At 39.0% G+C, this 25790-nt stretch overlaps 1 protein-coding gene across 6 annotated transcripts in view; it reads left to right on the plus strand.

Moving 5' to 3' along the window:
- FAM114A1 (family with sequence similarity 114 member A1) overlaps positions 1-25790 on the plus strand; it is a 61865-nt gene that overhangs the window by 32539 nt on the left and 3536 nt on the right. For 5 of the 6 annotated variants that reach the window (XM_011365738.2, XM_011365722.2, XM_023534375.1 and 2 more), the window contains 8 exons: positions 970-1104; positions 5090-5242; positions 10856-10979; positions 15835-15926; positions 17702-17863; positions 18751-18890; positions 20846-20918; positions 25073-25126. In XM_011365738.2, the coding sequence (XP_011364040.1) occupies positions 970-1104; positions 5090-5242; positions 10856-10979; positions 15835-15926; positions 17702-17863; positions 18751-18890; positions 20846-20918; positions 25073-25126 (933 nt within the window). The remainder of the gene's footprint in view (positions 1-969; positions 1105-5089; positions 5243-10855; positions 10980-15834; positions 15927-17701; positions 17864-18750; positions 18891-20845; positions 20919-25072; positions 25127-25790) is intronic. The other variant, XM_023534372.1, reaches the window with a different exon arrangement.

The raw sequence follows: 25790 nt of genomic DNA on the forward strand, positions 1-25790 counted from the left end.
ACTGGAAATACATATAGGTAATAATATAATAAAAAATATATATAATGTATATAAATTCATGAAAGGTGGGAAAAATAGATATATGCATATTGTAATTGCAGTTGTATAGAATTTAAGTTCTGTTTATGTGAGTAAATCTTGATTGTTTTTAATCTTTTTTTTCTTTTTTAAGGAAAACAGTAGCTGACAAAGGGATTTGCAAGAGGATAACCATATAATAGAATCGTTTTTAAAGACAGTAGTATATGGAAGTCAACCTGTCTTATTTCATGAGTATACTAATTGTAGGCAGTTATTGCTAGTGTCTGAAATTGTGTAAGAGCATCTGGAACAGCCTGAGAGTCTTACACACCAGGGCTCTAGATTAAAGAATTCTCTAAATTGGCTAGAGTGTTTGACATTTTAATAGATTGCTCCAAATAATTCTGTTAGTTAGATTAAAATTTTTTCAAACAAAGCAGTTGGGTCACATATTAATTTTATATATTAGATACATATCTATTGAAACACACAGAGCTAGTGAAATTAATCCCAATTATGCTTTGGTTTTTCATAAACATTCTTTTTAAATAGTATTATGTGCCCTGGCAGAGGGAATGAAGTTAGCATTAATATGATGGCTAGGTGGAGGGCCAGGAAGGAGGGAGCAACTGGGGGGATCGTTTTATGAACTATATAGATGTCTAACCAATGTACTGTATACTTGAAACTAATTTAAATAAATTTTTAAAAAACTAAACAACAACAACAAAAATAATATTATGTGCCTTACAACTTATATGATGTATACCTTCCCAAGTAAAGGAAATAGGCTTAAATGGATGATAAATCTGATAAATCTCCAGATGAGAAAAAATTATGACTTCATATTGATTTTAATATTTGAAGATAGAGCCATCTAGGAGTTGCTGACTGCTGTGAAACAGCGAAATGTAAAAATCTAATCTCGTGCAATTATCTCATCTGCAGGGTAAAAGCGTCTTAACAGGTGGTCTCGATGCTTTGGAATTCATCGGCAAGAAAACCATGATTGTCCTTGCAGAAAGTGACCCAGGCTTTAAGCGGACCAAGACACTCATGGAGAGAACCGTTTCCTTATCTCAGGTGGAATTATATACTTTTGCAATTTTTTCTTTCAGTCAATATAATAAATGCACTCTTGTTTATCTTTTTAATAGTTATTCAAAAGCACATGATCCAAATTCAAATGACACAAAATAGTTGAATGAAAACTGAGTTTCTAATATACCCCTTTTCCCCAGCCATTTAGTTCCTCATGGGGGAAAACCACTGTTAACAGCTTTTTATAGAGTCTATCGAAATTATCATATATATCGACATAGATATGTAGCTATATATATACATAGGTACATATATATGCATAGACTTTTTCAACCAGTTATAGCATATTAACTACCGTCTTTTGTACCTTGCTTTATTCACTTAATAATTTCTTGAAGATTATTCCATTTATGCCACTAGTCTTAGTCTGTTCAGGCTACTGTAACAGGAGACCATAGACTGGGTGGCTTATAAACAACAAACATTTGTTTCTCATAGTTCTAGAAGTTTACATACCTATAAAATGAAGAAATAGACCTGGTCAGTTTCCTAGTTTCTGTGTCACCTTCACAATTTTGATCACATCTGCATTCAATCAACTACTAGAAAGTAAGGAGCAATGCTCATAGAAATGTATCACCCAAGAGTCCACATGAAACATCTACAGTATTCTAATTAGACATTTGAAACATGTGCAGAAAGCGTGGTACACAGCAGTCTGGGGCACACTTGATGCTGCACCTATAATTCACACGGTCTGCTTAGGCTGGAACACCACGGCACTACCAAGGTTAACCTCCTTCCAAACAGTAATTTCCCATTAATTCATTTGTTCGTTCATTCATTCACTCATTCATTCATTCATTCCACAAATGCACTTGAATGTCCACTATGTGTAAGGCACTGTTTCAAGCACTTTGGATACATTTAGTAACCAAAATGGATAAAAATCCCTGTCATTCCAGGGAAGAGAGACAAACAAACAGTTAACATTACCTAGTCTTTTAAAAGGTGATGAGTGCTATGAAAAAAAGGAAAAGTAGAGCAGGAAGAAGGCAATCAAGAATGTGGGAGTGAGGAGCAGTTTAAGTATTAAATTAAGCTTTTTGGATATGAGGACATTTGGGCAAATACTTAAAGGAGACGAAAGCCTTGGCCATGCAGAAATCTGAGTGAAGCACATTCTAGGCAGAAAGGGCAGCTCGTGCAAAGGCCCTGAGGCAGAAGTGTCTGGTATGAATGAGGAACAGCAAGAATGCTACATGGTGGGAGAGGAGTAAGCCAGGATGAGGGTTGTTGAAGATGAGCTAGAGTGGTAATGGGAGACATTTGAAAGGACCTTGGGTTTTACTGTTAGTAGAATGGAGAAACCAATGCAGCATTTTGAAAAGCGGAGTGACAAGATCTGACTTTAAAAGGATTGCTCTAGTTACTATGTTAAAAATAGACTGGGTAGTGGGGAGAGCCAAGGGCAGGGCGACCAGTTATATTGCATATCAACATAGGTCCTCCTGGAAACACATGCCAAAATGGGCTTAAACGTGTGAGGATTTTATTAGAGGAAATGCCTGTGTGACAGGAAATCAGAGGGATGGGGTACTTAGGAAGGCTGGGAGAGCTGTCAGACCAAGATGCAAGTGTGACTCCGGTGAAGGAGAGAGGGAGAGCAGGTTGGACAGAAGCATCCTAGGCTGCCGTGCCATCTCAGGAAGGTTTGGCAGACGAGGGAAGTCCTTCAGCCGAAGTCCACTAACAAAGGACTTCCATCTCCCAGGAACAGGTCTGCTTAGTGTCCCTGCTGCATCTGATTTGCAGGAAGGGGTCATGGAGGCATGACCTCAGTGCAATGAGGGATGGATTTCGAAGCACGGCGTCTGGGGCTCCTGGTCATCTGTGCTGCACTCTCACGGCCTCTTCGGGGGTGATCAAAACAAGAGGCAATGTTGGCTCAGAACCGTGTGCATCCATGAAGGTAGTGAAGAATGGCCAACTCTGGATGCAGTTTGGTCAGCCTAGATTTCTTGATGGGTTGAATGTGGAGTGTGAGATAAAAGGAGGAAGCAAAGATGGTTCCGAGCCATTTGTCTTGAGCAGCTGGAAGGATGAAGCTACCGTCAACCGTCAACCGAGAGGGAAGTCTGTTAGGTTTTCCCTAATGTGCACTAAAGAACTATAGAAATAAGAAATATTCATGCCTGAACGACCTAAATTTCTCATGTGGTCTGTCCCAGTGGTATGCAGAACAGTCCAAATGACATTTCTCTGATTCCACTGAGGTCAGTTTCCAGGGTCGTCCTTCCGCTGGGAAGTCCCGCACACCAGAACCGCCCACTGCTGTTTAACCCCGTCTCCTTTTCTTTTCCAGAGGGAACCAACGTCCTGTGTAAAGCCAGTTCTTCTTTAGGCAACTTGAATTTCACTCTGTTTTTTTTCAGTGAATTCAAATCATTCCAGAGTGACGTTTTCCCTTTACCTTCCTTTTTATCTCTTTTCCCTTCTTCCACAGTACAAAATCAGAAATGGAATTTGGTGTAGAGAACGGAAGCATTTCAGTGTCACTTTGTTATTTTGTTTTACCATGTCTGATCCAGTGTGGTCAGTGGGGAGGAGGGTGTATGTTACTGGCTGTTGAATCAGCTCCAACTCCTGGCGACCCTATGAATGAATCATATCTACAATGTTCTGTCCTCAGCTCCTGGAGACTCCTGCCTATGGCTTCTTTTATGGAGTCAGTTCATCTCATATTTGGTCTTCCTCTTTTCTTCCTGCCTTCTATTTTCCCCAGCATTACTCTGGGAAATAAGATGTACCCAGAGTAGGAGAGCTTTAGTTTTGTTATTTTTGGCTCCAGTGATGTTTCAGGTTTAATTTTCTCTGGGACCCACTTGTTCATCTTTCAGGTGGTTCAGGGTATCTGTAGAGCTCTCCTCCAACACCATATTTCAAACGAATGAATTTTTTTTTTTTATCAGCTTTCTTCACTGGGTTTTATTATGTAAAAATGTTCAGTGATTTGATGGGGTTGTTTTGAAAACTTTAAAATTCAGAGCTTGTACTTATTTAGTCTTAAAAACAGGAAGTAGAATTCTGTCTGTAGCCTGGTGGGTTTTTGGCTAACCACTTCTGGAACCCAAAAGGAGAATGAGGCTGATTGTTTTATTAGTGTACGATAAAAATAAAATCTGTCTTTCCACGATCTTCTCTTTATGACCTCGTAGTGGCCAGTGTATTCATGGTGCTCTTTACAGGTATTAGAGAACCCTATAAACTCAATGCCTTAGTTTACTTAATGAGGAATCAAATACATAAAAGCAAGTGCAGGAAATTGAGAGCGACTGGTAGACTTGTCTTTTTATTTAATCAGCAACAACAACAACTGGAGAAAAATTATCAGTTCACAATCATACTTCTCGAGACCAGTCTAAGAACTGATGAGCTAACTTTCTTATTTATATTCAGTATCTTATGAGGAATATATTATGAGTGTATATCTATTAAGTTTTCATCAAAGAGGTTTAATAACCACACAAATAGGTTTAATAACCACATTAAAAATAATGTAAAAATCAGATCAGCTTATTTCTACTTTGAAGTCTGCCTAGGTGCAGAAGTTGCAATTAATCCTGTCACAATAGATTCAACTTTTCTAGTGCACATAAATTTGCTCATTATAGAAAATTTTGACATTTTAGAGAATAAGGAAGTTAATCACACACATGAAAAACACTTTAGTGGGAACTGCTGTTAAGCTTCTGCTATGCTTCTTCTTTCCAATCTACTTCCTCTGCATAGATTTGTTCCTTTGTTTTGCTATGTATAGAATGAACGTGTAAAATTCAAAATGGAATATTACACAAAAATCATCAGTAGAATCAGTCAAAAGTCTTTTTTTTTTTTTTAAGAAACCCTATAGTGACTAAAACCTATTCTTTACAAATACAAAGTCAGTCCTCATCTCTCCCTACAACTTTTGTAGAAAATGGGGCTCTCAAGCATTCACTGAGTATACAAACACTGTGTTCTGCAGATGTTAAGGGAGGCCAAGGAGAAGGAGAAGCAGAGACTGGCACAGCAACTCACGGCCGAGAGGACTGCACACTACGGGATGCTGTTTGATGAGTATCAAGGTCTGTCACACCTGGAGGCCCTAGAAATTCTGTCCAATGAAAGCGAAAGCAAGGTATGTCTACACTGGTCATTTGAAATAATACGTTTCTTAATGCATTTTCTTAAACAAGAAACTAGAAATTCTGCCATTGAAATATCTCATTTTTAGGACGTCATTATTATTGTGCTAATGTTACACCTACTGTACAGCCTGACGACCCCCATGTGCTCTGTATTCTTTCCTCTTGTCCTGTGCCAAGCTGTTACCGCTGCTACCCCGCAAGAAGCCAGCAAATCAGAGTCATCACTAGCCCTACCTCATGGTGCAAAAGACTGCTCAAATACTTGGCTGTCTCCTGGCCCTGTGCCTTTGGTGACATACTACCCAGAACGGAGCCGCCCTACCAGGCCATGTCTTCATTCCTACCCAATGAAAAGGAAGCAGCTAATGTTTCTTCCAGACCATAGGGTTTTAATATATTTAGTTATATGGGTAATATACTTATTCACCCACTTGTTAGGATGCCTGGGTTGCAAAGGGCAAGGTATCTCACTGGCAGGGGTGTGGTTCAGTTCTATTTGGGAATGCCTCTTAACAGAAACCTGGGAAATTACCATCAGCCCCATTCATTCACATTCTCCCACTGTGAGCCCAAGAAATAAAACATGAGTGGCAGAAATTATCAGGGTTTGGTGATTTCCTTTTTAAAGAATCTGCAGGTGTATGTGTTTGTGTTTAGCAAACATTTATATAGCACTTATAGTAGCCACTATTCTAAGCACTTTGCAACTATTAACTCATTTAACATATGGCTCTTTCGCGTGAATGTCAGGGTGACTATGCTCTGGGCATTTTTCCAGTGGAGGCCATTGGGCAGTACCCTCTGGACCTTTTCTGAGGGGCTATGGGCCATCCTGGTGGCATTCACTGGTGAGAGGCAGGTCATCAGACAGAACGCTGAATGTGGAAGTGAGCCTTAGATTAGAGAAGTGATTTTTGACTCTTTCTAGGCTTTGTCCTCTTATGTTTGGACTTTGAGGAAATTGAGACAGTCTTGATGCCCACCTAGTCAGGGGAAGATGATCTCTGCCATGTAACAGGTAACCAAGAACCAAATAAGATGGAGACCCACAACCCCATTTCCACCCCTAGATTATCGAGTTATATATTACTATCTGTGTTTATTTCCTTTTTTGTTATCCACAAACCATCAGCAACAGTCTTGTGGTTAAACTGTTAACGAATAATTTTTTTAAAGCAAAGTCATGACTCATATCGATGTAAAATGAACACAAATCAAATAATTTATTTAGCTAATTAATTAAATGAAGGAACCAGACAGATGTTATAACCAGTTCACAGGAAAAGCCAAAGAAGCACGAATTCATATGGCATACAGGAATTTTGAAATGAATTTGCAGATGAACACAAACCTGGCTTTTCCACAGGAGAGAAGGTTGTCTCTGCACTGGACAAAATTTATTCCTGTCTGTGGACAAGAATTATTTTGCACTGATATCAGCCATCTACATTTTATAGAGTTATAAATTTACTCCCACAGAGTCAGAATCAGATAGTCTTGTAAGGTGTGGTCTAGAAAATGTGGTTTTCCACTGAAGCACAAAGTTTCCCTACAAAAGCTAGGTTTGGAATCTGATATTATGTGATAAAATACAACTCAGTACCGTATGATTTGAACCTGTCTTACTTCAATCTCCTTATCTATGAAATGAGAATAATATTAAAAACCTACTTCATAGGCTTAATTAAAATAATTAAATGAGATAATTCATGTGAAGTTTGTCACAGTATACCTAATACATAATAAGCACTCAGTAAATGTTAGCTGCCATTTTACACATATATATTTATATGTAACACGATATTGATGACATTTTATTTTTATATGCTTTTTTATGTTATATATATTTGTTATTATTACTAAAACCATTACAGGGGAGTATGGTCCCTCGAAGCTATCACAGTGGTAGAGATTCCACTCTGCAGGTTCCATTCCAGGCCTCAGCTGTGAAGCAGCCTCAGGCCCTTAGAAAGAGTCCCAGGGGACTGGCGTTGCTAGGCAGGAGGCTGGGTCCCTGGAGGACTGCATTTCCCTCTGTTTGAGCGTTGCTCCCACAGTATCAGCTCCTTTCCCCAGCCTGGAGATTTTCATAGTTTTTATAGTAAGGAATGCCGAATTATTTTCTTGGCTTAGTAATGATGGAGACTGGGTGCTGTAATAACCAGTCCTAAAAATGCGTGGGTCAAAACCATCAGCAGTTATCCTAACTCTTTTAACTATCCATGATGGGGGTGCCCAGTGGACAGGCAGCTTTTCTGCAGTTAGAGATCCAGGAGCCAGGCTCTGTCTATCTTGTGGCTCCACAGGACCCATCCTAATGTCTGCAAGTCTCTGGCAAGAATACAAGTGGAGACCTATACTGGAGTTGTCAGATTCAGTAAATAAAAATGAAGGATGACTAGTTAAATTTTAACTTTAAATAAACAATGAATATGTTTTTAGTATATTTATGTCCTGTGCAATATTTGAGACACACGCTTACACTAAGAAAATTTTCATTTTTTATCTGGAATTCAAATTTAACTAAACATCCTATATCTATCTGCCAACCCTCCACATACCAAATATTTAAAAGTAAAAGAACTTTTGGAAATAAACTGTTAAAGAAAATATATTCTACTAACCTGCCTTGACAAATGTACTTTCATAATGACCGGAAGGCCAGATCCCCATTTAGAATTCTCAGACTCAAATTTCCACATTACTTTCCTGCCTGCTCTCCTCCCTTTATCTCTAGCTATCTCTCTCCTCAAGGAGCCTCATGTGCACATGTGAGGATGCCCTAATTCAAACTCCATCCACATCCCCTGCAAACAGCCACCTCTTGGCCATCTTTGGGCCTAGGCCTTGGGCCAGTGGGTGGTCCCACCATAAGGAGCACAGCCTGAGGAAGAGGTTCATACAGGCCATGGCAGGGAACTTGGAGCATCACCCGGAGAGTGGTTTAGACTGGGGAATGTAGGCTCTAGGTGAGCACATCCCTTTGGCCTGTGTCTAAGTCTAAAATATTGGCTTTTACCGTCTTCCAGGGCCTGTCTTCTTAATCCCATCAGCATAAGGAGAGAGAGTGGAGAGGGGACACTCCCATTTTTTAAAAGCCTTGACCCAGAAATGGTATACACCTCCTCTGCTGACATTCCATTGGCTAAAACTTAGAGTATATGGAAATATAAGGAATTATTGACATTACTATCTATTAGATCAATTCTAGGCATGGCAATGTGGTGTGCTATAAATCTTAAGGAAAAACTATTTTTATTGCAATTATACTCAATAGTTAATAAAAATAGTAAACAAGAATCTTCAAAATGGCACCCCACACCCCCTTTTAGGGTAAAGTTTTACAAGGTAGAGTGTCTACCCTGTGTCCTTGACAACACTAAGCACAGCACCAAGCATATAGGCACCATTCCACGAATATTTATTGAGGAGTGCATAATTATTTTTTTCTTTTTATTCTTATTTTATTTTATTTTTTTTATTAAGTTTACTGGGGTTTCATTGGTTAATACAATTATATAATTTTCAAGTGTACATCATAATTTGACATCTCTATATTCTATTGTGTGTTTACCACTCAAAGTCCAGTTTCCTTCAGCTACCATATATTTGATCCTCTTTCCCCACTTCACTCTCTCCCTACCTCCTTATATTTGCCCCCCTTTAACCGTCTACCTACCCCCTCCTCCTCCACCCCCTACCCTCTGGTAACCACTAGTCCATTGTCCATGTGCATGAGTCTCTGTTTGTTTGTCCTGCTCATTTGTTGCTTTTAGGCTTATATCCCACATTTAAATGATATGAAGAGTGCATAATTATTTATTATTTATTATTGCATTGAAGTAAATATTCAGTGCACATCACCTTGGCATAATGGGATGGACTGTGAGGAAGCAAAAGAGATGCTATAGTGGAAAGATGCTGACAAAAAAGTTTTTTGCTAAAAAGAACGCTCCCCAGGGAATGCCGAAGCAGGACACCCCACTGCAATCACTCCTGGAGGATGGCCACCCTCCAGAAGACACAGGGAAACAAAAATGTTTCACGTGTGCATGTACAGTTTTACTAAGTGTTATACTCTAACACATTTATTTAATTCCCTTTTTTTGTTGCCAACTAGAAAACTGTTTAGAAAATATATCTGAAATGTAGGAATATAATGTGGGCACACCTAGGTCCCTGAGACCTAAACATGAGTGTATGAGTGGAAATGAAGAGGCTGAAAAGGTCGGGGCAAAAAAAAAAGGGGGGGTGGGCGGCAGCTGTCACGCAGGGCCTGTTTGCTTCCACCCGCTGAACTCGGTGGTTAATGGGTTTTGTGCTGATGACTTCCCACCGAGCTTCCTCCCAGAGCCTCGGCACAGGCTGCATTAACAACGTTTAAGAAAATGATGTTCTCACATCCCAGTACCCTCTCTAACTTTCTCACTTACCCTGATGTGAGAATCTCCTACCATAATGAATATTAAAGAGTATTTATTCTAAAGAGCATGGTGGCTCCTCTGCTGGCTCTCTCTCTAGAGCAGTCGGTGGACCTGCAGAATGAAAAAATAAAAGCTTTACTACTGTAGGCTCATACTTCATTTTTTATATGCTTCTCCTTATACTTTGACCATTTTGGAAATTCAATTTAATCATCAGCTTCACAGAGGACATTGGCTATCTGTACAAATAATTTTTAAGTGTTTGTAAAGGATAATTTCAAAAGAGGGGTCCTGAAGACACTGAGCGGGGAGGTCAGCAGTTCAAGGAGTACATCAGACCTCTGTGAAGCTCCTGGTACACCCTCTCGCCTGCCGGGGGGGATCGACAGCGCCTCCCCTGGTGCCCCACTGTCACTCCATCCACAACCCTCATGGCTTTATTGGTTAACATGGGCCTCCTGCCTCTAGACGGCAAGATCTCTGAGAAAAAAACTGCCCTATGCATTTTTATAACCCCAGTATAATAACCTACATCTACAAGTGTATCTGTGTATATATATATCTGTATATAAAAAATGTGACATTTATTTATTTACTTATATGTTTATTTACATGTCTATATATGTGTATGTATATGTATATGTGTGTATATATAACTTCTTGATTATCCCTACAAATACTTTTAAAAACATTCTTTTACCTTGAAACAACCTTAAAAGGTAGATGCTATTAGTCCTCATTTTACAGAGAAGGAAGCTGAGACATAGAAAGGTTAAGTAAATTACACAAGGTCACATAATTGGTGAGGAGCTGATATTTGAAACCAGAGTTTGACACTGAAGTGTGTTTGTAACCACTGTGATAGAAGACCTACCACCACCATTTATGAGGATCTGCTGTGTGCATTTGTGCAACATCCTTCACATTCGTTATTTCATTTACTGTACAAAGGATCACAGTGAAGTGTGGATCTCACTTTAAAAATTTAAAAGGCCAAGGGAGCTTATGTAACTTACTCAAAGTCGCAGAGTTAATAGTCAATAAATCTAACATTCAACTCAGCGTTACCTCCCACACCAAGAATTACTTGTTCCCTGGGAGAACTGGGGAGAGGTGTACGTACATGTTATTAATGAAAAGAAAGGATGGCAGTTATGCTGACCTATTTCTTTTTTTTAGGTTCAGTCATTTTTAGCATCGTTTGATGGAGAGAAGCTGGAACTCTTAAAAAATGACCTAATTTCCATTAAAGACATCTTTGCAGCCAAAGAATTAGAGAATGAAGAGAATCAAGAAGAACAAGGTAAAGGGAAAGAATCAGTTAACGGCAAGGCAAACTGTTGATATAATCCTTACAAAACTGTATTAAATAAGCACAGTCCTTTGAACGAGGTGGGATTATTTAATTCAGTGCTCTTCCTTCCCACTTTCAAACCACGCTGTGCATCTGCTCTCGTTGCAGGAGCTGGTCACGTTGATCTATAATTCGCTCTTTCACTGGGCAGGAACTCCTGAGGCATCTTTATGTCTGTGGTGTCCAGCACAATTCCTGGCGCACGACAGGCACGCAATAAATGCATGTGGTCAAATGAACAAGGGGCACAAAGTGCCAAACAGAGCCCCAATGACCATAGTTTGTGCTCTGATGTCTAATTTTTTATCTGCATGTGGAAGTTGTTGAATGTGATTGATGTTGATGGTGGGCAGGTCTTTCAATGAATTTCTTTTTATATGTTCTTCTCTCTTTTAATTTATATGCGTAGGAGTTAGGGTGTACTTGTAGGTGGTCTACGCTTCACCCAAAAAGTACAGTTTCGACAAAGACACCAAGTGCACCAGGATGTGATGTGTCAGTTTGCTGATTGCTGAACTGAGTCAGGTGTAGTGTCCCAATAATTCTCTAGCCAGCCAATGACATGACCTCAAGGACACTAAGAGTATTGTGTGAGAAGCAAGGTTTCCTTGAGAGGGGAAAAAATGTCCTCAAAGTTGGACATGCTTATGATTAGGTTGTCCATTTGAGAGCAGAATACAGTAAAACATTTGCTATGTATGTGGAAAGTGACTTCTTACCGATATTATCACCAAGCACTACAACCGTATTTGTTCTGTGTAGGTTATGCTAAAAGGTCAAAGCCACCGTGGACACACCAGGGCTGGCTTCTAGGACCATCTGAAACATTTTCACCTGTAAAATGGAGATACTGATACATATTTCGAAGGGCTATTGTGAAGATCAAATTAGATAATATATGTAAGTCATATATTACAGTGCCTGGCACGGGACACAGAACCGCTCAAAAATGTTAGGTGTGATTATTAAAGTGCTAACACAATGCCAAGAAATAGTAAAGGTGGAATAAATTGTAACTTTTATTTATGATCACACTTGTTATTACCCACACACAGAGTAGTGATAATGTTCATCCATACTGTCAACAGCTTGAAGCGTTTTGGGCCGAGGTGTGTTACATACCTTTAATCAGAGCTTGAACACAAGAGCTCCAATACATAAGCCTCAGTGCTCAGGACAGAATAATTCTAAGCTTTTGCAAACTGTCATTCAAATATCATCTCCTGCTTTAGCCCACATACCGACCTTTATGTGCCTTCAGTTCAACAAACGTTATGCTCATTGCATCAAAATAGAAGAATCAATCATACTGAAGCCTAGAAAGAGGCCAATATCAAAGAGACTGTTGGAGAATGTTTTTAAGCATTTATTTGTTTCTACAAAGTCACAAAGAATGACGGCCTTGTCTTTGTTTTAATAATGAAGAAAGGAAGATACTAGCTGTCAAAGGTCATGCCGTTAGTATTCTGGATTCAAGATGAACTAATACAGATGCCTCTTTTCCAGAGTAGCAATCACCAAAAAGAACCAGGCTATTTCTCTTCAGTTTCTTAATGCCTGAGGTAGACCTTAATCCTATTAGAGGTTCATTCAGAAAGGATAAAAAGAGGATCCAAATTCCCCCAAACAGGAAAAAGATATTGTTGCAATGGATGCCTGAACCCTATATATACTGTTTTTTTAAATATATATATACATATACATATAAAGAAAACACTTTATGGCTTCTCTTTGGCATATCCAAATTGCCAGCATCACTACTCTTATGCTTTGAGGCCATCTTTAAGTACAATAAGGGTTAATTTGAACACAAGCACTGTGAGACCAAGACAGTCACACCGATAACCGAGATGTCGACTAAGTGACTAAAGGATGAGTCTAGGATGGGATGGAGCAAGAAGGCACAAGATTTCATCACACTACTCAGGACCCCGTCATCTCCCGTAATATATCCATTTTTCCCAAAGGGCATCTCTAGATTATCAAACCACTATTCATTTTAATTAATTTAATAAATAAATGTCATTCAAACACTTAAAGAAGAACTGGGAGAAAAGCAGAGAGGGGTTGTCATTAAATCAATTCAATTATGATGGAGTGCGACAAGTCCAGAAAGGTGGAAGGATTATCGAAAAGCTATAGAGAGGAATTTTAACAGTGGGGTTAAGCAGACAATCCAAGAGCAAAACTCTGGGAGAAACCTGAACATTTACATCAAAAAAATTTTTTTTTATAAGCACTTAATAGGCTCTTTTCTCTTTTTATTGCTTAGGTAAAGATCTTAGCCATATGTACAGATCAAGAGGTGTAGTAATAGGTATTCTTTGTTGCAATATTTTTAATCATCTGTTTTTATCTACTTCCATTTTCCTCTGTGATTTCTTTTTCCTAAAATATTTGCCAGAAGCTATTGGTGTATTTTCCTGTTTTATAGAATGAATGCACATTTAAAAGCTGGGGCTGCACAAAATACTTCTATCCTAATTTAGTATTGATTACTCCCAAATATTTTTATCCTCTCTATGTTATATTCTTGTAGCCCATAACAATATAGTTACATAAAACTTTAGTGTTACAAAATACTTTCACATTTGTTGTATTATTTGTTCCTTGCAACATTGCTAAAGACGAGATGGGTGGGTTTTATTGTCCTAAATTTGCAGAATAGGGTTTGGAAGCTGAGAAGTCCTGTGACTGGCCTCAGGTCACTCAGCCACTAAATGTAGGAGCTGGAGTAGAACCCACACCTTCCAAGTCTCAGTCCAGGCCTCTTTCTGCCCCATTACACTGCCTCCTGCAGAATAAGAAGGACTAGGCAGTTTGGGTATGAGACCTTGTTGATACTGCCCTGATGTGCCCCTGCCCTTCTTACTATGACTACCTAAAAACCTTGGCTCAGCAGAGAGACAAAGAATTACAGCTTTTGGTAAAATCAATCTCTCTTCCCCACCCCCACCCCACCCCCAAGCTCTCACTTTGTACATGTGACTAATGCCTTCTCACTCTTGAAGGCTCTGTTCAAAAGTCCCCTCCTCCAGGAAGCCTTCTGAACACCCCTCTGAGGACTGGATTAGGTGCTGCAAAAGCCTCCTCAGTCAGAGCACTTACCTCTTTGGCCTGTAATGACTTGCTTCTGTACCTTCATGAGAGCCATCTTTCTCTCTACTAGCCCCACGCCCTGCTGCGGCCACCTTGGCTTCCTTGCTGTCCCTAAAAAGCTGGGCACACTTCCTCCTGGACTCTGACCTGGGGACACCTCAGCCTGGAAGGCTCTTCCTTCTCATCTGGTGTGTCTCACACCTGTCCTCCCCCAGGTCATTACTCAGACAGCACCTTCTCAGCTGCCTTCCCATTTAATTCCTAACCTCCAGCTGCCTCTATTCCTCTTCCTTGGTATATACACCTCCATAAAAAAACTTATCACCTGGCACAGGTGTTTTACTTACCTATTTTGTTTATTAATCTGTCTCCCCCATGAGACTATATGAATTAGAGGTAATGATAAGCTGATTAAGCCAAACGTTTTGAACAAAGACCTACAAGTTACCCTGGCTGTCTTCAGGCGCTGTTCATTAACCGTTTTGTCTATAAAACAGAAAAAAACAAGTGTTAGATACAGTGTTTCTCACATGGCTTAGTCTTCTCTGAAGCTACTGCCTTCACCCACTGACATTAGCCAGAGTATTTCCTTCTCAGAAGGTGTCGAGATCATGTATTCAGAACACATTAATGGTGCTTTTATTCTCCACAAACTGGTGGAAAATCCATTGTGGAATCAGTTCTTTAGCACCTATCACACACTTTTAAGATGGCCTAAAAAATGGCCTCAGCTTGTAGATATAAATGAGAAAAATAAGATTGTCACTTTTAAAGATCTCTCTTCTTTATTGCCCACCAATGATATTAATTTATTTTTAATATACATTATATGTAACATGTTATATAATATATAATCAATATATTATATATGATATAATTTATTAATAAATTACTTATTTAATAAATATTCATTTTAGCACCTATTATGTTCCAGGCACCGTGTTAAATGCTCTGGATTCAGGAATAAGCAAAGCAAATACTTTCTCTGTCCTTAAGTAGCTTCCAGTCTGGAAGTAAACTTTGCTTACTTTCTTTGCTGCAAAACCTGCACGTAGCGTTTTAGCTTAGATGCACACAGGCAGATGGACCTCTTTCTGTCCTGATAACAGTAACGTGACAAGTAAGTGGCAGAGCTGGGTTCAAACGGTAAGGGAAGACATATCATTAAGAAATACTGTAGGACCAGACAGGTATCCTAGGAAACCTTGGGAAGTTTCTCCAGAGATATAATGTTGTTACATCAGAGAGTAGACGATCCATCGACTAATCCTGCTTGCTCAGCATTGTGGCTCTGTGGACATAAAAGGGTGCCCTGGGTATCATTCAGATTGCAATGTTAAGCATAATACTCTAAGTCATAAATACAGTGTTGTCCCAGGTCGCGCAGCTCTGAGAAAGGTCACTCATTTGTTCATTCAGTCATTCTCTCAACAAACAGCTACTGACCACCTACGCAATAAGTCCCTCCCTGCCCTTGCTCTGCCTTCAGGCCAGCCTGGAGACGCCCCAGCTAGCACTGCAAGCGGCAAGGCTCCTGCAGCCCCCATCCAGCAGCAGCCTGCTGCCTCATTGCTGTGCTTACAAATGGGGAAAACTCATCTTTGCCCAGCAGCTGGAGGGCAGGCTATAAGGTTGGGGCAGCTGCCACATTCTGAAAGATAAAAAATAAATCATGCTTCTTAATTCTGTCATTTTTTATTTCTAGGCTCAGAAGAAAAGGGAGAAGAATTTGCTAGCATGCTTACAGAGCTTCTCTTTGAATTACATGTTGCAGCCACACCTGACAAACTCAATAAGGTCAGCACCATCTGAGTCAGAGTTTTTGTTTTTTAAAAGAAAAGTCTCAGTTATAAAATTCCAGAGATCTACCTGAAATGGAAAAACCCCAAACCCCAAATGGCACATGAGTGGAGGGAAGTCCGAGGTCAGTAATTAAGATTTGAGGAGGCAACATAATGAAATGTGATGGTTGAGAACATGCTAGACTGTGTCATGAGACCTGCATTTTAGTTGCAACTTCACTAGCTAATTACATTGTGACCTTGAACAAGTTACTTCTCCTCTAAATAGATTTTTTATATCAGAGCAGTGGTTATCTTCAGCATAGGGGAGGTAGGAGGGGTATAGAATCACCAAGGGGCTTTTTTCAAGTTCCATCTTCCTTCCCCTACTAAAGTGACACCCCAGAATCAGAGAGAAGAAGCACATCAGCCAGGTCAACCCCATCTCCCCTCCCTCCTGCAATGCTAGTGCTACCTTGTATCTAAGAATGTCCCAGCTTTAATGGTCTGGGTTCCTCTAACAGTGCCACAGTATGTTTTGCAAGTTAGTACAAGGTCATGCTGTGAAGTTTCTTAATGAGGACACTGATCATTAATTACTTAAAACTGTGTCATTTGTCCTATCTCTCTCTCTGTTTTCCCAGTCTTCTCTTTAGTGAGCAGTCGTTGACACTGGCCCTCATTTATCAAAGTGGGCGAGGAAAAGGCAGAATGAGGAGGCAGTGAGGAGGAGAGATGAGTAATTTCTTTATCTCTGATAGAGGTCATTGATTCTGGCAGGTCAGTGACTTGAACACAGTGGGAAATTGCCTCATTCATCTCTGTGCAGCACCTGCCACTGCTCGGGGGGTGTGTGTGGTGTCCCCAAGGCCTCACTGGTTTGTTTACATAGTCAGGTAAACCTTTGTCTCTAAAAAAGGGCACACCAAGGATAGTGTTGTTGTCTCCCCAGATCTTCTTGCTGTTAACTTGCCATTCAACACGCTCATGTATTTAACTTCGACATGTAAGCTTTAAGATGAGAAGTTAAGTTTAGCATAAGCTCAGATACAACTTTCACTTAAGCAAACAGCTTAAACTATAATGACAAAAGCTAGATGAGTCTCCCTTTCTAAATTCAGGGAATAACGGATAGGGAAGGCGATTTCTGCTTGTTCAGTTCAGCCATAAGTTTTTAGGCCACGGGTTGCTCAAACTGCACTCCTGTGAAATTAAACTAGTCACAGAGTGACACCATGTCATTCCAACAGCTTTCTTTCCTAGCCTTTGAGGTCGGAAGATGTGGCATGGCTGGAGAAGAGCAGAGCCATCTTTCATCCTCCCAGTGTGATGTATTTAGGTTCATGAAACATGAAGGGCTTCATGAGACATATCAGATGAGGAAATTTGCTTTGGCAATGACCCAGGCTAAATCTCTAACCTATACATATATAAAGTACTGTTATTCTTTTATAGTCGGTCATGAAAAGTGAAAAAAGTATACCATCACTCTTTCAAGATGACTGCCATTTTCATCCTTGTCTGAGTATCCTTTTAGAGAGCTTTTTAAAAAGTCCTCCAGCCCTGTCATCTTCTGTCCATACTGTCCATTGTATTCCCTTTTCTTACTTTGTATTCACCCAAAAGCAACAACCAGATGTCTTTAAGGAGGTTAAGGAATTGCCTATCACTCTTTGTACGGAGACCCACCCTGGAAAGTTTAGGGCAACTCCATCCTACTCTTAGGATTGGAATTTCTTAGTTTCCATATTGGCACAATAAACATATTGCTTTGCGTGGGGGCCTCTGCAGGCCATGAAGAAAGCTCATGACTGGGTGGAACAAGATCAAACCATGGTGCCAGTGGATGTGATGGAAGAGTCGGAGGAGAAAACTATGAAGGAAGAACAGGAAGAGAAACCCAAAAACCCCAAAGAAGACAAAAAAGAAGACAGGAGAACTAAGACGGTTGAGGTAAATTTATTTTAGATTGTCCACCCAAAGAGCAGTAATATTATGTTCATTTTATTAGCAGCCTGATTTTAAGTGAGAGAAGCCATTTCATTTTCATTTGTATCCTGTTCCATATCGTAAAGATATGAGTATTAATATAATAAACACTAAAATTTCTCTGTGCTAAGACAATCCATGACTTGGCACAGGTATTTTAAGTTTTCTCCATAGCCCTACAATTATAATTTCAAGGAAAAAAGATCTTTAAGAACATAGTTGATTTATCTTGAGGGTGAAATTCCGTCTTATATGCAAATTTGTAACCATGAAATGTCTTTGTGCTCCATAACTAATGAGGTAATTGAAGCTTTTTCCAAAAAAATTGTATTGCCATAGTCTTTATTCTGTAGTTTAATAAATACACGAGTGTAATTTATATCTTCCCTATGTTCAAAAATGAATTTGTGATAACGTCATCTTACACTGAATTTTATTTTTAGAGGAAGTAATTTTCAAAATTAGATCACTCTAAGAAAAGTGTTCACTGAGGACTGTTCATCCAGCCGCCCTTCCGCACGCATCCTGAGCACCTGCCTGTTGTGCGCCCAGCACTGCACTGGGAGCTGGGGCAGAGCCGAGAATGAGGCTGGCTGTGTCCCCGGGGACCTGGCGGCACTTCCGTCTTATGGCAGCATTTCCACTTAGAAAAGTCTTAGACGTGCTCATTAATCTTTGGGTAAACTTTTCCAGGTTATATTTGGGTTCTTTTTCAAGAATTTTATATATATCTATATACACACACACGCACACACCCATGTATACATACATATATATATTTATGTCACATGTTTTTTTTAAAAAGCATTTGCTCAGTGACTAATTTTATTACTTGCATTCACTTATTTCAGGAAGTATACATGCTGTCCATTGAAAGTCTGGCAGAAGTAACAGCACGCTGTATCGAACAGCTTCATAAAGTAGCAGAATTAATTCTTCATGGACAAGAAGAGGAAAAACCAGCTCAAGATCAAGCAAAAGTTCTGATAAAGTAAATGTTATTTTTAATTTAAAATTCGATTTTTTATACACGTGCCACTCAAATACACACACACACACACACACACACACACACACACACACACAGACACATCTCTACACACTCATTCACCTCTCTGGCTAACTACTCTTTGCTTATTACTGCATTTGGCATTATGGGTTGGGGAGCAAATTTTTAGTGGAAGAACCTTCCAAAAATTCAATATCAGTGTCTTTGTATTACTGGTGGCAATTTTCCCCACTTGTAAAGATTTGTCATCTAGTCTAGATTGTCATATCTAAATATGTGAAAATCAAAGATATAAGAACTATACATTCCTGCTCTTAATATGTCTAGAAAAAATAGACACTTACCTTCAGTGTATAGAAGGAAGAAGAAAAGGCAAAATAAGAAAAGTTTAGAATATTCAGGAAAACATCTAAGTGCTATTTTATGTTTACTGTACTGATTTGAAAGAGGAGGGCTAACGTTCAGAAGTCCCTGAGTATAGATAGCTCTTTTCTGATTTCCAGCCCTGACTGTCCCGTCTTTACCAAGCTTCACAGCAAAGGGTAATAAGGCCTCACATCTGTCTGTATAAGAGATGCCTCTCCACCCACTTGCCCCCAAATATACACAGAATGGCTCTGGGCTATCTCCTAGCATGACTCCTGACCCTTCCTGCAGATACATTTTGGGTGAAGGGATGGATGGATGGATAGATGAATGGATAGATGAATATCGTTCAATAAACTTGAATTCATAACTTAAATAAGGACCCCTATTTCTCAAAACAAAATTTACCTCTGCTGACTTTACCAGATTTTTTAACATGTAAGACTCTTACTTAGAATTATTGTTTTTCTAATGGTGTTTTAATTACTATTCATAAAAGTCATATATATTAATTATTTTTAAAAATCTGACAACACCCACATTGTTAGATGATTAGATTGTTTTCAGTTTTGTCATCATCTGTAATGTTATGACAAACATTGCTTTGGTGAAATACTTGTGATCTTGCATTATTTTCTCGGATAAAGTCCTAGAAGTAGATGGCTGGAAGAAACTTGGAGTTTTGATATGTCTTAAAAACATATTCTATAGGATCTTTATTTTGAGGCATCCAATAAAAACATAATCAAAATTTCAAGACACCTGAGTTTGAATTCCAGTTCTGTCACTTACTACTGCAAGTCCTAAGCAAGTTACTTAATCTTCTTTTTATAAATAATTTTTTTTTATTTTTCAGCTACTGTTGGCATATAACATTATATTAGTTTTGGGTATACAGCATGGTGATTAGATATTTATATAACTTACAAAGTGATCACCCTGATAAATCTAGTACCCATCTGACACAATACATAGTTCTTACAATATTATTGACTATATTTTTTATGCTATACTTTACATCCCCATGACTCTTTTGTAGCTACCAATTTGCATTTCTTAATCCCATCCCTTTTCTCACCCATTCACCTTACTTAACCTTCTTAAATGTCAGTTTCTTCATCTATAAAATGGGAATAGTAATATACCCTATGAGGTCACTATGGGTATTAAATGTGAGTATGTATACATAAGTATTTAACATAGTACCTCCATGCATGTTCATTATTATATAAAAGTGACCAAAAGCCTGGAGAAAATCCACTTGGCAAAAGTCTTATACCCTACTACATGTGGAGCTCAAGACTGCTATTTTCCTACATGTGGTTTTGATTCCAAAAAGGTAAGCTGAATTACCTTTACATGTTCTTTAATGAAGCATGTAAAGAAAACCAATATTAGATTAAACTGCACTTGTGAATCATGAAAGATTATTGAGAAAAACATTTCTACAGAGCATCTTCAAGCTTGTGTGCCATTCTTTTAAGTGGAATACTATATTTATTATCTTTATGGTTAACTTATTTTACTTTATTAAAAATCCCAAAACTAATTTTTTTTTTTTTAAATTTCAGATTAACTACTGCAATGTGCAATGAAGTGGCCTCCTTATCGAAGAAGTTTATGAATTCCTTAACCACAGTTGGGGTAAGATTACAGTACTAATTCTTTTTTTACCTTTTTAGGGGAGATAGGTCTCTGAGGGGTCCTGAGGAAAAGTGGAGAATGCAGTGCCTTCTTTGATGGCTCCACAAAACAGAAGCGCTGCCATAACATTTACTAAAACCAGGCCAAGAGCACCTTCTCTAATGACAGGCAGCTTAAAGCTCTCATCTGGCTGGGTACGAGCCCTGACGCGGCCGCATCAGACATCTGAGATGCTGGGTGGGTTTTCAAACCACTCTGAGTGATTTTCTTTCTTTCTTTTTTTAAGTGTCAATTGAAAGTTCCTTCCATTACTTAATATCTGGGATGTATAATTCAAGATTCTTTATTAAAATAATTAATTTTGAATATTTGCATTCACTGTTGCCCTCAGAACCTATTTGATAAGCCACTCAAGATGAAAAGTTTCTCGAACTTTTTTGTTACACTTCAACTTTAACCAAAAGAAAAATATTTTTTTACCAATTGTCTTAAGTGTCTCCTCAGCAATGAGTCACATTATAGTCACATTATATGACCACACCTTAGTGGGATGGAAGAAGACAAATGGAAAGAAATCATTTTTAACCTTTCTACTTTTTCTTTTAAAGCCCTGGGTGTAAGGGCAGATGATTCTTTCTATGAGAAAGCGCAGGTTTTACTTCCTGTTTTAATTAGAATGTCTTTTGGTTACAAATGTATTAGTTTCCTATGGCTGCTATAACAAGTATCACAAACTAGGCAGCCTAAATGCAGAAGTTTATTGTCTCACAGTTCTGGAGGCTGGAAGTGTGACATGAAGGTGCTGGCAGGGCCAGGCCTGCTCTGAAGCCTCTAGCGGAGCATCGTTCCTGGCTTCTCTCAGCTTCTGGTAGCCACAGGCATCCTTTGGCTTGTGGCAGTGTAACTCACCTTTTTCTCCCTCTTCACGTTGTCCTCCTAAGTGCATGTCTATGTCTAAATTTCCCTCTTCTTATAAGGACAGTAGTCATATTGGATTAGGGTGTGACCAGTATGACCTCATCTTAACTAATTACACTTGCAATGACCCTATCTTCACATAAGGTCACATTCTGATGTATACTAGAGGTTAGGACTTCAACCCGTCTTTTTAGAGACACAATTCAAGCCATAGCAGGAAGTAACAGAAATAAGCTCTAAATAATGCAGACAGAAAAAGGACTTTATTAAAAGCAGTGGAGGAATGTGAATAGCTGTGGGGACCCAACACCAGGGCTCATGTATCCTGTCGCTAAACTGTCACCATTAATGGGACACAACTAGAGCAGTTCCCGTTTCTCTCCATTCAGATTCTGGGTTCCTGGGTGAGAGGATTTGAAAGGCTCATCAGCAGGGGTCATCCCATGCATACCATACCTCTAGGTATCACCAGTAGTGACTGGGGACAGAGTTCTATCATGTAGACCTCCCTGGCCGCTAGGGTGCACCCCACTCCCACCCCAACCCCAGGCAAAAGGCAGTTCTCGAAAAAAGTGGAAATGATTGTGGAACTGTCAGGTGTGTGTCTCCCATAGTTCTACAAGTGACTCATGATAAGGGGTGAGCTATATACCATCATTTCTTCTGGTTGTCTAGGAATCCGGTTTATTCCTCCTATTTTATAAAACATTAGCTTTTATATTTGTCTAATTTTAGGTTTTCGGCAATAGAGCATCACAGTATGCAGGCAGAGTGAAGGGGCAGGTGGAAGCTCGTTGATGTGACAGGCTCAATAAAATGCGTTTATGTCCTCACTGTTGTCTAAGTTAACTGACACCCATGGCCTTTGGTGTAACTGCTGGGTTTACAGAGAGGTGTGAGATCTTAATCAGCATGGGATGGCCTCAGCGACTTGCTCCCCAAGGCTCTACAGTACCCTCATCTCACTCTTTCCACAGTTTACTAGGTGAGAAACTGAGCCCCAGAGAGGTGAACTGATTCACCCAGGCCTTGCAGTTGATCTCTCAACGTCCACTTGACTGCCTATCAAAACATCAGACAGCCAACTGCTTGGTTCTCTACGGTCATCTAGCAATATGTCTCCATGTGTGTGTGTGTTGTATGCTGTCTATGATTCATGTTAAACATTAACTTATTTACATTAGTGGATAATAGTTATGGTATTGCTTTCCATTCCTTTTAACATATTGTATTCCAGTACAGTGCTTTTCGACTCTTAATGTGCAAGAAAATCATCTGGAGATCTCGTTAAATGCAGATTCTGATTCAGTGGGTCTGGGATGAGGACTGAGTTTCTACATTTCTAACAAGCTCCTAGGGTGATAACAGTGTTCCTAATCCACAGTCTACATTTTTGAATAGCAAAGCTCTAGTAGATGAATGTTGTACTTGAACTTATATACATATATACAGTTGATCCTTGAACAACATGAGTGTGAACTGTGCAAGTCCACTTACACACATTTTTTTTCAACAAACACTGTAAATGTATTTTCCTTATGATTTTCTTAATAACATTATCTTTTCTGCAGCTTCCTTTATTGTAAGGACACAGTATGTAATATATATAACATATAAAATATGTGTTAATTGACTATTTATGTTATTGATAAGACTTCCGGTCAATAGAAGGCTATTAGGAGTTAAGTTTTTGGGGACTGAAAAGTTATATGCAGATTTTTCAACTTATGTGGGAGGGTATCAGTGTACCTAACCCCCACATTGTTCAGGATCAACCATATATACACATGACTATAAACAAATGTTTAGTGCACAAAATCAGGAACACACAAGTTATTACTTTAGAAAAAGAAAAAGTTAAGTCTAAATAGAGTTTACTGAAATGCCATCTCGCCGCAATAATCCTCATCTTGTGTTGTGATGCATCATTTACATTAAGTCATTGTTTCTGTTTTCTAAAGCGGCCATTATTCATAACTTGAAGTTAATGAGTGTGTATTGCTCTCCAGACTCTATTAAATTTGCTTGCACATCTCATTGAGTCTGAAAACCAATGTCATTTTATTGCCCCGATTTTGATTATATTTTAAAGGTTTATTGATAATCAAATAAACATGAAAGCAAATGCCATAATGGATTTTCTGGTTACTTACTAAAATGACTGGGTTTTTAAAGATTCCTTTTTTCCCAAGACTCCATTATGGTCTCCCCAGTAAGACGTTACTTCACCCTCAGCAGAGTAGTGTGAATGAAAGTGGGCTCTTCTGGCAAGATGTATTTTATTTACATACTTTTGTTTACCATAAAGTCTTCTGAGTACAGTGAGGAAAATCAACCAATTAAGATTGCCCTCTTTCTTTCCAGGCCCTTTAATATTTATTGTCTAAGAATAAGTCGAACATTTTAGATAGAGAAGACTTATGATGGATAGACCTATAGTGGAAATAATAATCATGATGATACTAACAGTAGCTCTCATTTTTTGAATATCTACTTTATATTAATATTAGGCTTATTTTTGCAAACTGGGATCTGCAGACCTGTTTGCAAGTTATATTTAAGAATGTTTTTGTTTTGCTAGTAACCTGGAAGGCACATCCTATAACCAAGTACCCATATTTATATTTAGAATAAGAAAAAAAAAAAAAGACTAAGAAACAGAGCTGGGACTAGGATGGGGAGTGAGGTACTTAACACACTTGCAGAATTTAAGGGGCCCCAAGAGAGACAAAGAAGCAACTTCAGTCATCTAGATAGTAATTATAGTGCAATATTTTAAAAAATCAAAATGCATGCAAGAACATCATGATGATGAACAAAATATCAACATCTTAAGTAAAGATAGGATTCAACTTGCACTTATACAACTCAGCCTCACTCACCTCAGCCTAATCCCAGACCGGCCGGCCATAAGCTTTTAAATAGTTATAAAGGTCTGAGTTTAAATTTCTAGCTATGTGACCTTAAACAAGCTCCTCAACTTTGCTGATTCCTACTTTCTAATCTTTAAATTAGAGTTATCATGGTACCTATCTACCTCCTAGGATTTCTGTCAAAATTAAATGAGATCATATAGTAGAGGCAGCAAATATGACACCTGGTCTAGAGTAAGCATTCCACTTCTCTTCCCCTTCCTTTCTAAGAGATCCTTCAACAAAGCCAGTATATGACATTTTATGTAGCAAGCCTTGTAGTATGAGTACCTAATCTGTCAATTTCATCCTTTGATTCCACAGAGCAACAAGAAGGCTGAGGTCCTTAACCCCATGATCAATAGTGTATTGTTAGAGGTAAGTGGCCCCAGAGAGAAAGTACTTCTGAATCAAAGCAAATGTTAGAGCTACATTTTTGTTGTTGTTGTTTTTCTCCCAGGCAGCAAGTGTTACTGCAATTCTAAATCTTATCATCAACAGTCTTTTTGAGTACATTTGTGAAGCTCAACCAGCTGTAAACCCTCGGGTGAAGCAACAATACCTAATTTTCAAGAATTCCTGATTATAAAGAGAAACGCTAAGCTTGCATGTTATTTCTGTCACTGTTTCCTCTGGCAGAAGCAGATTTTTGCTGCCAAGTTTGACATCAGATTTAACACTATGATTATTGACTGCAAAGAGGGATTCTCATTCAATGGCGATTTCTGTAAAAATGGGCACTTCCTTCCATTTACAAAACCTTTGATTTAGCTGGGTCTTAGCTCCAGACTGGAAAAATGATAAGTAGACAATTTAGCCTCTGCCTGTTCAGTGACTAGAGGCACCCTCTCTGCAACCACTTGCCCTGTGGCCTCTCCACTCACCAAGACTTTATAGCATAGGTAGAAGGTGCCCCGATACTACTGCGTCTTTATCAGAAGCAGTGATATGAGAAGAAAAGAGTCCCAAGAACATTCTTGAGTCATAAGGCACTGTGTTCTACCTGTGGCTGGTGGAAGAAGACCTTCTGTTAAGGGCCCAC

This window comes from Pteropus vampyrus, unplaced genomic scaffold (assembly GCF_000151845.1).
Source record: "Pteropus vampyrus isolate Shadow unplaced genomic scaffold, Pvam_2.0 Scaffold5, whole genome shotgun sequence".
In the NCBI taxonomy this organism is placed as follows: domain Eukaryota; kingdom Metazoa; phylum Chordata; class Mammalia; order Chiroptera; family Pteropodidae; genus Pteropus; species Pteropus vampyrus.